This window comes from Apis mellifera, linkage group LG2 (assembly GCF_003254395.2).
Source record: "Apis mellifera strain DH4 linkage group LG2, Amel_HAv3.1, whole genome shotgun sequence".
NCBI lineage: Eukaryota > Metazoa > Arthropoda > Insecta > Hymenoptera > Apidae > Apis > Apis mellifera.
Genome location: NC_037639.1, coordinates 7,052,680 through 7,064,710, shown reverse-complemented (window position 1 = coordinate 7,064,710; position 12,031 = coordinate 7,052,680). Strand labels below are relative to the sequence as shown.

Genomic DNA, 12,031 nt, shown 5'->3' with positions numbered 1-12,031 from the left:
GAAGAAAAAAAAAAAAAAAAGGAAAGAAAGAAATCGTCGAAGCTAACGAAACGATTTCAATGATAGGCGAGCGTTTGCGTAACACACCGCCAACTCGGTACCGGAACCAGCGATTCCGTATTACGTTCCAACACGCGGGATTATGCGGCTCGTAATGCGACACTGTCTCGTAAGCCTCGCGAAACTTCGTGCGCCACGATGAAGCGATCGGTGAAGCGAACCCGAGCTCCGCTCACGAGTCGCACGCACCACGAGGTCTTCCGTGCACGACCGCCTTGACGTGGACACGCTAACGCTCGGATAGATATAACCGAGAAGAACGAGTATTTTTCCTCGCCACTCTGACGTTTCGTTTCTTCCGTTTTTCTCTTTCTCTCTCTATCTGAGTTTGCAACGACAAACTGGCTCGTCTCGGTCACGGCAATGTACTTTTTCAGTGGGAAAAAGGTGAAAGAGAAAGGTAGAACGAAACGAGACCTAGGAATGCTAAAGTATATCTGATACATACTAATAGTTCATACGGGATTGCGATATTTAATGGAATTCACGGCGAACAATCGTGGATCTCTGGTGCCCGATATACCGAGTGATTCAGAAGTAGATGGTCGAAGTAATGGAAATACATTTAAAATGAGATTTCTATCTGTTTAGGATCTTTTTTTTTTTATTCGTTTACCGAGCACGTTAATATTTACTGAATAACGATATAACGTTGCACACGAAATTGCACGATGATTGATCGCGATGATATTCCTTATGATATTTCATCCGTGCATTCCTTTTTTTTTTTCTATATGCAATTCCTTATATACAATTTAAATAGCTTAAGCTTTACACGTGTTCCAGACCTTGTTATATTTTTACTTAACGACAGTACCTGCTATTTTATAATCCTACACTCGTACGGTATCTCGGTAGGAGATATATATAAGGAAGCACTTTCGAATACATATTCACGTAACTTCTCTCATCTTTAACTCAAGTTGGCTTAGATATATTTTTAAATTTTTCTAATACCTGGCCATTAATCAAATTTCCGCGCGATCTAAAATATGGAATAAATCCGGCCGGAGTCAGAGTGTCGACCTATGAATGAACCTGTTAGAGAAAACTTGAGACCGGGGGCAAGGAATTTCTGCGGGCCCGGCCCAGTCATTTTCCACGAATACAATTATTTCAGACCTACTGTTTCAGACAGTAACTCGCTCCATATCCGCGATGAACCATAGAGGCAGCATACACGTCGTAGGCGCTTTCCCACGCTTGCCGCACACCGCATCTTTATACCTATGAACTTTTGCGGAACAGAGCGGCGCAAAACACGGTTTTACGACGCGGTGCACAACGGCCGGACGACTGCTCCGCTTTTTCTACCTCAGACACGCTTTCTCGCAGCGTCGCCGATGAAAGGAAGGCTGAACCGTTGGAAATGGAGCGCGAACGTGGCATCGATCGATCATTGTTCCGCGATAATTCACCGGCAAATTCGTCGTCCACCGCGAAATCTCGAAAACCGTTCGAAGTTTATTCTTAGTTCTTAGAACATTTGCGCGTAGATTTATCACAGAGCCACCGAGACCGATGGCCCCAACAAACGAGAAAATGGTTACACACGTGGCGTGAAACAGAAAAGAGCTCTTCCTCCAGGTTTGAATTCTTTTTTCTTTTTTTTTTTTTTTTCTCTCTCCTCGTATTGTTTCACTTTTCATCGCGTGGAATCGAGTCACGGGAAAGGCTGTTCTGACAAAGCAAACGATGAGAAGAACGATGGAAGAAGAGGATGAAGCGAGACAGCGGTACACGACTTATGTAACGACGGCAAATAACGCTAATGAGCCTACTCCGCCTTCGTTCCTTTTATTCTTTTTCCAGGAGATTCTCGTCCCTGAGTTACGAAAACTATTTCAGTACGTAAGCGTAATTGACAAAAAGCGCGAGACCGTTTCTCGAAATATTAACCTCGTGGATAAAGCGTGCACTCGGCGTTCACCGCGGCGAGATTATGCAACGTTTGAGAATTTGCTCCGGTAATTCGTACATTATCACGGTATGTTAATGATCGAAGAATTAGCGAATGCAAAACGTTATGCATACCTTCGTTGTGTGTTCGTTAAAGAGAAGATAGTCACGGCTAATAATCCATTGCGGTGTAACGGTGTATTAAAAGCGCGTCTTCGCGAATTAATTTTATTTCCTCGGCCATTTATTCGCGTTTTCTTCTCTTCGCGCGATGGTAATTAGATAAATTCAATTAAGTTTAATCGCAGTTACCGGTATGGCGAGTTTTCACTTTCTATTCATGAATAAGACGTTAATGTTCCTGTTTCGAAAATCTAGTTTCAACTATATTACACGCAAACGAGTAGTAGTTTCTAATATCAATCAAAGAAAATTGAGATAAAAATTTATCTGTACAATCTTTGATCGTTCTATTATCAAAATTATTATTCTATAACGATATTATACTGGGGAAAAAATTATAATTTGTGACTCTGCAAAATTTCACCGATAACGTTACTTTATAATTATGCAAATTCTACTTATCTTAATGGAGTTGATCAATTTAACTCCTATGACTCATTTCATTGGAACAATAAAAAGAATTTGAAGTTTCAAATAAATGTATCGGAAAATATCTAACAAAATCTTGCTATGAAAACTTTGGAAATTATTTCTAATCAATCCTGTAATTAATTTTGCAATACGGACAATTTTTATCATGCGGCATAATTGTATCAATTGGAAAATAAGAACGTGTTTGTTCGTCGTTTTTTAGATGCGCAGCTTGAAAGTTTTTCTTCGAAACGAAGACACAGTTTCTTTCTTTCTCGAGATAATCAGAAAATTATCGTCGATTTTTTACAAGAAATTGGACCGTCTCTTTTCGCTCATATGGCAAATTCATCGCGAAAGATCCGAAATAAAAAAAAAAAAAAATAAAGAAATCACAAAAGAAACAAAAAGGACAAATTTTTTTCAACTGTGTTTGAAAGGTTAATTAAATGTCACGTAATTTAACATGCATTTTTCCTACGAATTCCGCATGATAATGGACGAACATTTTTTCGTAATTGAATAATTCAACAGAGAGAGAAAGAAAAAGATCCTTTAATTGGAGCCGACCAAGAGGAAAAACTTGTATAGATCGGCGAAACATTGCATCGCTAATTATGTCACGAACCTATCTGAACCGTAATCAGAAATAATTGTTACACGATTCGTCGAAGAATTTAATTCTCTTAGTCTCATTGTGCTGTGGAATATTATATCCTTCTCCGAACGATTATTCCTTCGGAATTATTATTATTAAACGATTTATTTGAACGATTCGTTCGATGATCACGAAAAGGAAAAGTGGAGAGAAACTAATTTTTCCTTTCTCGAGTGAAAAACCTACCGCGAAAACGTTCTTACTTACGATTCCTTAATCCTTATATTCCCTTATATTCAAGAAAAACAATTTTATCCCACGAACCGCGACATTTATCGTCCCATTATCGTTCCTTCGCTCATCGATATAAAACGTTCTCTTTTTCGATCCAACACTCGCGAAAGAAACATCCCAGGCTCGTATCCAACGTGATTTCTCCAATGGTTGCACGTGACGAATGATCAAATCTTTACGACACGCGAGACCGTTTCTCGCGGCTCCGCTCGTTGGCGTGGCAATTTCTCAAAATCGTGTCACATGCACACCTCGATTTATCAATTATTCTTCTCAATCTTATCACGGTCCACGCGTTTTTATTTTTTTTTTTATTTTTTTTTTTTTTCGCCGACGAACGAAAGACGAGCGTTGCGATTCGTGGCCATTTGATACCAGATACGATTATCGTTCCGCGTTCCAACTTCTCGTCGAGGCAATTTTTTCTTCTTTTTTTTTTTTTTTTTTCTGTCTCCCTTCTTCCCTACACCCGAACGGCACGAGTCTCTCTTAACGAAGATAAAAGGACTGCTAACTCGAACACTCGAACACGCGAGCAAGAGGCCGAGCCGAAGCTCGTCAAAAGGAACGCCTTGAATTTGCACGTGCTACTCATCATTACCTCATCGACCACGCACGCTCCCTTCATTCCTACAAAGCAACTCTTTTTCGCACGAAAAGAACACTTCTTCGCTCGTCCTGAATATATATTCGCGATTCTTCGATATTTATAATTATATTCCATCGCGTAATAATATCGTTATTTTCATTGTTTGATAACGAGCAAGATTATTTTACGATGCAGGTAATAAAAAAATGTTTCGATTGTTTCGAGATAATATCATTTATCGTAAATTTGTCAAATCGCCGATAATAATTTTCTATTTAAATAACTATGAACAGTAAAATTCATAGTTCATGTCGCGTAATTCGCAATTTTAAACCGGTTAACGAATAATTTTTGCATTTACCTACTTTAAATATTGCTCTAAATGATTAGGTTAATGGTCAGTTTAATGGTTATGTTTGATTGGTTAGGTTAATGGTTATTACATTTCAAATATGACATTTACATTATATATATATTATTTCTTAATAATAAATTTGATAACTTTTCAACTAAATAATTAAAGAACAATAATCAATTATTTCAAATAATTCTTAATATCGATGTATCTATGATGAACCGAACCGTATATACGAACCGAATCGTGTCTACGTGTGTTGGAAAATGAACATGGACGATAGAGGGTCTCAATACAAGCAAGCAAGCTTGTCCTATTACAGAATATCGATATGGAAGATCAATATGACTATCCTATTCGTATTATTCATATTTTACTTGTTCATTTCGTTTTAAATAAACTCGGAAAACGGAATATATCGGCTAATTAGTATTATAATAGTAAATTACGTTAGAAATTCATCGCCAATCTAACCTCTCAACGGGCACGTGAAATCGAAACGTACGAGTGACAGATATTTTACACAATATCGATCTAAAAATCAATAGAAAAGTATTATGTGATCCTACCTTACTTCCACGCATCCTGAATAACTTCAAAGGCGTATCAGAATTACAACACAAAGTAAATTAAAACCACTCATCACTGCACAAAACGGAACGTATGCGCGTCAACTTTTGAACGACAGTTGGACGCGCATGTAACGCTTCGAATTCAACCGTCTGGATGCGCGCGCATGAAACGGTGCAACGATAGAAGGCGCATGGTTTAAAAGCGATCGCTGAGATCAAATATCGATATTTCTTTTTTAAACAAAAATATCGATCACATACCTGGACTGGTCTGCCATGATAGACCACCGATGAACATTTTCCTAGAAAAAGAAAGATGAATCCATCAGCATCGGCATCGGGTTGCATCTCCGGCAGATGAAGGAAGATAGGGAAGACTGCCGGCAGAGGGTAACTTCCGGTATTGTGACCCCCTGCGCAGTCTCCGTTTGTCGACGGCAGGTGTCACCACACATCAACCAACAACTGAACAACTCGCGGTTATTTTTCTTTTCTTTATGCATTAATAATAACCTCATTAAAACACGTCGTTCAATTTCCGAGACGTTGCATCCATTTAAAACAGAAACCAAACGATTCACGCGCGAAACACAATAAACACGTGTTCTCCTCGTACCTGAGCGCCTTCTTTCTTCGATATCGATGAATATTTATCGATTCTAATTTTGAATAACTAAATCGTTTGAAATTATCTACGTTAAAATTGATGATGATTATTCGAATTTAAATTTGTTTAGTGGTATCAAATATAAAGGTCGAGAAAATATTTTATCCCTAATTTGCGATGTTCTTGAAATTTAATAAATTATATATAGCAAAATAAATTATCTCCTCGTGCAACGAATCAAGCCTAGCTCTACATCGCCGTATCAAATCGTACTTATTAACCGGTTTACGAGAAATACTATCGTAATCGGTACCGTAAAAGCTTTTACGCATCGCGAGTTCGCAAGGGCACGGTAAACGCGTGGTCGTAATATAAATGTATTCTAGATACGGACTCGTTTAAATATATCGTGTTTAACTTGTTAGAGCAAGAGTTCTTTAAGAAACGCGTAGAAAGATTATTCTTCGTTGCTATTCTTATGCAAATAACCAATGGGACATAAACCATTTTATTGTAAAATAAAATTTCTAACGCCAATTCGAATATCGAGGGATAAATACCGCCGGGAGATTTCGAAACCGGATAGATTCACTTTTATTACTCATTCAATAGTTATCCTAATCACTGTTAAGTACTTGTTTAAATCGATACGCGTTGTTACATCTCCTAATACCGTCAATTATTTCCATTGTCACCAGTCGTCAAAACACAGTTTTATTTGAACAATCTCGCCGCTCCTGATGACGTGTCAGTCAATCACGAATGAATAACTTTTAACAGTGCCTCGTAACGTCGTGTACAAATAACGTCTTTATAGCAAATACATTCTTGTCAATGAACGTACAAATACTGCACGGTAATTGCGGCACGAAACTAACCGACACGAAATAATTTAACGCGTTGTACGAAACGGAACGGTCCGCAATTGTTATTAATCGTTCGATATATCGGTATTTATTAATCGATTAATCGTGTGAATCCACGAGAAAATGCAATGCAATTTTTTCCCCTCTCGTGCACTTCCTCCTATATACTCCTATATACTTCCGCACTTTTTTTCTCCTCGGTACGTTTGAAAAGAAGGTCATAACACGAGCGATCTAATGCATTGGCATTACTGGGAAGCAAAGATTATGGCTGCGAGCTGTATATCCACCAAGATAACACTCTCGCGTTGTGGACGTAATCACGTGGTGGCGCATTTGAACATCGATTTTCCGTGGCACGATATAACCTATTCCCCTCACCCACGCATTCCTCCCTCTTTGTCCTCACTCCCCGTCCCCTCCGATGCCTCCTCGGTTCTCTCTTTAGGTCTTCGTGATACGAAGAACTGGAGTAGGCTACCGCACTATACCCCGTTGATAGGTTCAAGAGAATTAATAGGACAAACCATTGATCATACGTCGTCGGAATCGATCGCGCGAGCGATGCACCACCAACCTGTCTAACTTTCCACTAGAATTGCTAAACTTTCTCATCCCCGTGAAAGGATTTTAACGTTCCATGTGCTTGCATTTCCTCCACGACACACGTTTTATATTTATATATATATATGTATATACACCACACACACGCGGTTACGTCCACAAAAAAACGAAACATCGCGAGGAGTTTGAACCGGTGATTGATAAACCAGCCGAGCTTCTCCTCTGTTTTTATTCACGAGTCACGTGGTGACGCGAGACACTGTGGCTCGAGGGCCGGAAAACTTTCACCATCACGTGACACCACCGTATTTACCCCTTCGAAGCACAATGGTTTGTCTCGTTTCCCCGTTATTCTTTTCCTTTTTTCTTCCTCGTCATTTCTTCGACAAACATTCATTATCCGTCACTTCTCGATACCCGAAAAAGATTCATTTTCGAAACTATTGAACTTCGTCGTTGGCGGCAAAATTCAAAGGTGTTGAGTCACACTTCTGTTTCCCTCCCTGCCTCACCCCTTTCACCACGACCCCTGCTGTTCCTCTTTCCCATTCATCTAACCTTTCCCCTTCGTCTCCCTTCCTTTCCTTTCATCAAGGCTCGAGGGGGATGCTGATCACTGAAAGAAGGCGCTACCGGTTCGAGGAGAGCGCCGTGGCACGCATATTCACGCGTCCGGCAAACGTAAACACTATATATATATATACGTATTATATACGCTCCCAACTATGCGTTATCACGGCGACGAAAAAATCCACGAAAACAACGATTTAGGACGATGTCGCGTACAGATAACCGAGCGATAATAACGAAACGAGGCGAATCGCGCAACAACAAACGATGAATCATTTCGTACGACGAATGATTCGTATCGGAACGGTAAGAAAGCATCAACATAATAAACACTCGAAAAACGTGGAGCAGGGGAACAGAAACACAAGGCGACGAGGAACAACAACACGACGCGTGTTGTAAATAGTTCGCGCGCGGCATCAAAACACACTTTCGCACGCTCGATTTCGATTAATGGCGGATGTAGCGGAGATGCCTGTTTTTGGGAACGGGATATCCTGGTTTCTCGTACCCTGGATCGTTCGGCACCTCGGCTGGCGAACCGCTCGCAACGATTTCCTGGTTCTGGGCCTCCATAGCGACGCGCGGCGCACGGCTTGTCGTTATGACAACGCTCTCGCGTGTCCGGGGTTGCAGTGGCTATGGTAACACTAGTACCAGTGGCAATGGCAGCCGGTCTGGCCGATAGCCGCCTCGATGTTCCGCCTTCGGTCACCACGTTTGGTCACCCGAACGATCTTCTCCCTGCGTTCGCCCCGTCGAATGGGAAAAACACCTCGTCTCGTCTCGATCCTTCGCGTGTCAACGGCTTCCGATGTCACGGCACGACACGACACGCACTTTCACGCGACTTATCACCACGCGCGGCTTCTACCTCTCGTTGATCCTCTCCCAGACCTTCCGTTTATTACGTTTACTCCGCGCCTCTTTAACCTTCGCGCTCCTTCCTTCTCCTCCTCCTCCTCCTCCTCCGCCTCCTCCTCCTCCTCCTCCCTGTTGTTCACCTATCTCTCTCTCTGTTTCCCTGGTAGCCCGATGTGCGCGGTGCTCCCGTCGTTTTCGGAAGGTGCGCCTCGGGATTTTGCGCTTCTGCTCGTCGCGCGATGAATTACACGACTGTACAGGGACGGTGGGAACGTGGAACGAAACGTAAGCGCGGTACGTCTCACTGCTCGCGCACACTATGTTTTCCTCTCGTGTCCTCCTTTTCCTTCTTTCCCTCGTCCCCCGTACGTATTTGTTTTCCTTTCGATTCGAGCTACGATTTCGACGAACTACTTCGTGTACCGTGTACCGTGCACGATCCGCGTTGGTCGCGTCGAGCCTGTTCACGACCGACGACGACTGGCGGCCAGCGGGCACACACGGTGACAACGAGGAAGGATGATGACGACGACGACGACGACGACGACGACGACGATGACGACGACGACGACGACGACGACGACGACGACGACGACAACGACGACGACGACGTAGACGGCGGCGTAGACGACGTAGACGTAGCACGTAGACGACGACGGCGGCGGAGGCGACGTCGAGAACGACGACGACGACGACAACGACGGCGACGAGGAGTAGAGAATCTCACGACGACGAAAAAACGGGCTGTCGACCTCTCGTTTTCTCCCTTTTTCTCACAGTAATCGGCTTCCCGTTGTTTCTCGTTCTCTTCTTTTCCGTTTTTCTTTTTTTTTTCTTTTCTTCTTTCACTTTCTCTCCCTTTCTCTCGTTCTCTCTCTCTCTCTCTCTCTCTCCCTTTCTTTCTCTCCCTCTCTCTCTCGCTCTCTCTCTCTCTCTCTCTCTCTCTCTCTCTCTCCTCTTTCTCTCCACACTCTCCCCTACTACTGACTACTAAAAACTAAGGAGAAGGTGAGAGGTTACGTGGCTGCGCGGTACGGCGACTACTGATGACGGGCGGCGGCCGGTACTCGGACGTGCGACGCGCTCTGCGAGAGGTTCGACGTGACACTGCGCTCTCGGGGCGCGGGGCGGGGGGAAGGGGTGCCGCGGGGAAGGGGGGGAGGCATAAACGGCGGGGAAGAACGGCGGCGGCGGCGGCGGCGGCGGTGGTGGCGGCGGCGGCGGCAGTCTCGGCGGCGGTGGCGGGGCGTGCAACCCGTCTCTCTCGTCCTCGCCGTTCCGCGTCCCCCTCTCTGTCCCACCACCGGTATCCACCTCCCGTTTCAACCCGTTCCTTCCGTCTCTCTTCATCGCCGCCGACCGGGGGTGGGGGACAATCTCGCGCTTGCGCCGTCCCTGCCCGCCGGGACGGCCGAGGAGAGGAGGGGAAGATCACGACCGCGTACCCGCCTCCGACCGCGGCCTGCTCGCCTGCTCGCCTGTTCGCCCGCTCGCCCGCTCGCTCGCTCGCTCGCCTCGCTTCCACGCCACGAAAAAGTCCGACCACCCGCTCGCCTGCACTACTTGCCCGACTCGCTTCGCCCTACGCGCGAGTGTCCTCGCGAAGGGTGGCGAGCGGCGCCGCGCTCGATCGCGCACGGGCGTGCCGATAAACGCGCTTTTCCACTCCACCGTGATTCTCGCGCGCCTCGTTCAAACGGTCCATCTTTTATCCTGTTACTCGGTCCTCCTCCTTTTGGACATTGGTGTTTGGAGAAGGTTTCGAGTGGAATTTTTATGGATATATATATATTTATATATGTATATATTTTTGTTGGATTGAGACGTAACGTTTTACGGGGAATGTAACTGTTTACGCTCATCGTACGCGGCGATATCCGAGTGGTTCGTTACGTCCAGTTATCGTGTTTTCGCGCTACAGTTTGCTCTAATTACTCGAAAACCCCTAACAGTCGTCCATCCAGGCTTCACCTCCTCGCTCTCGTACTCCTCTGTCCCGTGTTAATATATGCTCCACGTTGAATTTCGATCGATCTCGCGATGGATCTGTTTAATTTGTAAAAAAAAAAGAAAAAGCGGAAAATGAAAACAGCGAGAACGACAGCCGTCGCGTTAGCCGTGTCGTTTATGAAAATGTCTCGTCCAGAGGGAAAATTTTGTTTTTTGTACAAAAATTTCCCGTGGAATTATGACAAATATGAAACTCGTCCGAAGGAAAATTATTCGAATCGACGAAGAATACGAGACGGGCTCTTTCTGACCCAAATTTCCTTTCCTTTCTTCCTATCCGATCCTGCTTTGATATTAAATGTGTCTCGACGAGTGCTCGAAAATGGGAGAGGAAATAACAAAAATTGAATAAACGATCGTACTTGTGTCTTAAACTTTCCCCAAGTTGTAATTATATGCACATTTTTAAAGAAATGAAATCGAAATTCGGGAAATTCTCGAAGGGGATATGGAAGTTTTAAAGTTAGCGATAGCTTAAAAACTATCGTATATTGGCATGGAAGTGGAATTCCATTAGCGCCACTTTATATGCACTTCAAATTGAACGATGCTTAAACGATAATGCAATACAATAGCGTTATATACGATGAAATTTGTTTCCCATTGTTTTTTTTCTCTTTTTTTTTTTTGGTATCGGTGTATGTATATATATATATATATGTATAACAGGATACTTCTTTATTGATACCATCTTTCTGAAACGTCATGCCATGCCTTATAATCATGCGCTGTAAATAAATTGTACGCGAGACTTTGCGAAACAATGGGATGCGAATCGGGGTATAGTTCCTCTCCTGTTTTTATTGTTCGTACCAAGTATTCGTAGTTTACGGTTGAACCTTTATAAAACCTCGCGTTAGAGAGTAATTTCCTTCCCGTATATATATGAATCGCGAGACAAAACTTCTTTCGATCTTGTTTGCGAGAACGTAAAAAAATAGAGCACAATGGGAGCATTTATACTCGATCTTAATTGAATAATTGTGACGCGCTTTAAATTTCGAAAATTGAATTATCGTTATGATTAGGAACGAAAGAAGAAAAATCAATCAAAATGTAAATCGTAAATACACTTGTTAAGGTGGTTTCGATATTTAATATTTGCGTTAGATTAAAGTTAGTTTAAAGCAAAGTAAAATTTAAAAAATTGAGAAAATCAAAGTGTTTATTAAATATTACTGTTTTATATTAAAAATAACAGTAATAATAATAATCAGGAACAAAGTTTTGCGATAAAAACAAGTTGTATCAAATTATATCAAAGCGATAAACGTGAAAGATCTTTCGAGCACTCAATTTCCTTCTTGCTGTTACTTATTTTTTAATCTTATAATTTCGTGTGATTATAAAATAAACAATAATAAGCATTTTATCTATGAAATTAATTATCATCTATCGATTTTCTAATATCGCATGTATATATGTATATATATTTCGTGTCTTTAATTAATTTAAAACTTCAAGACTTCAATTTTAATATCGTGAAATTATAAGAGATTAAGAGGTAGATCCTCTTTTATTTCTAATTTATATCTCGACTTATCTTGACGCATGGAAAAATAAAATTATGGGGGGAAAAATTGGAGTTG

General features: G+C 42.4%; 1 protein-coding gene across 20 annotated transcripts in view; it reads right to left on the bottom strand.

Moving 5' to 3' along the window:
- Positions 1 to 9,552, bottom strand: part of LOC551123 (RNA-binding protein Musashi homolog Rbp6) — a 739,303-nt gene extending 729,751 nt beyond the window's left edge. For 7 of the 20 annotated variants that reach the window (XM_026439272.1, XM_026439267.1, XM_026439279.1 and 4 more), the window contains exons 1-2: positions 8,080 to 9,549; positions 5,223 to 5,263 (exon numbers count right to left, since the gene is read on the bottom strand). In XM_026439272.1, coding sequence (XP_026295057.1) covers positions 5,223 to 5,263; positions 8,080 to 8,144 — 106 coding nt within the window. In that variant the 5' untranslated portion in view covers positions 8,145 to 9,549. Of the gene's footprint in view, positions 1 to 4,958; positions 5,074 to 5,222; positions 5,264 to 5,474; positions 5,659 to 8,079 lie in introns of those variants that run through there. The other 13 variants (XM_026439278.1, XM_026439274.1, XM_026439285.1 and 10 more) reach the window with 8 other exon arrangements.
- Positions 9,553 to 12,031: the final 2,479 nt, after the last annotated feature.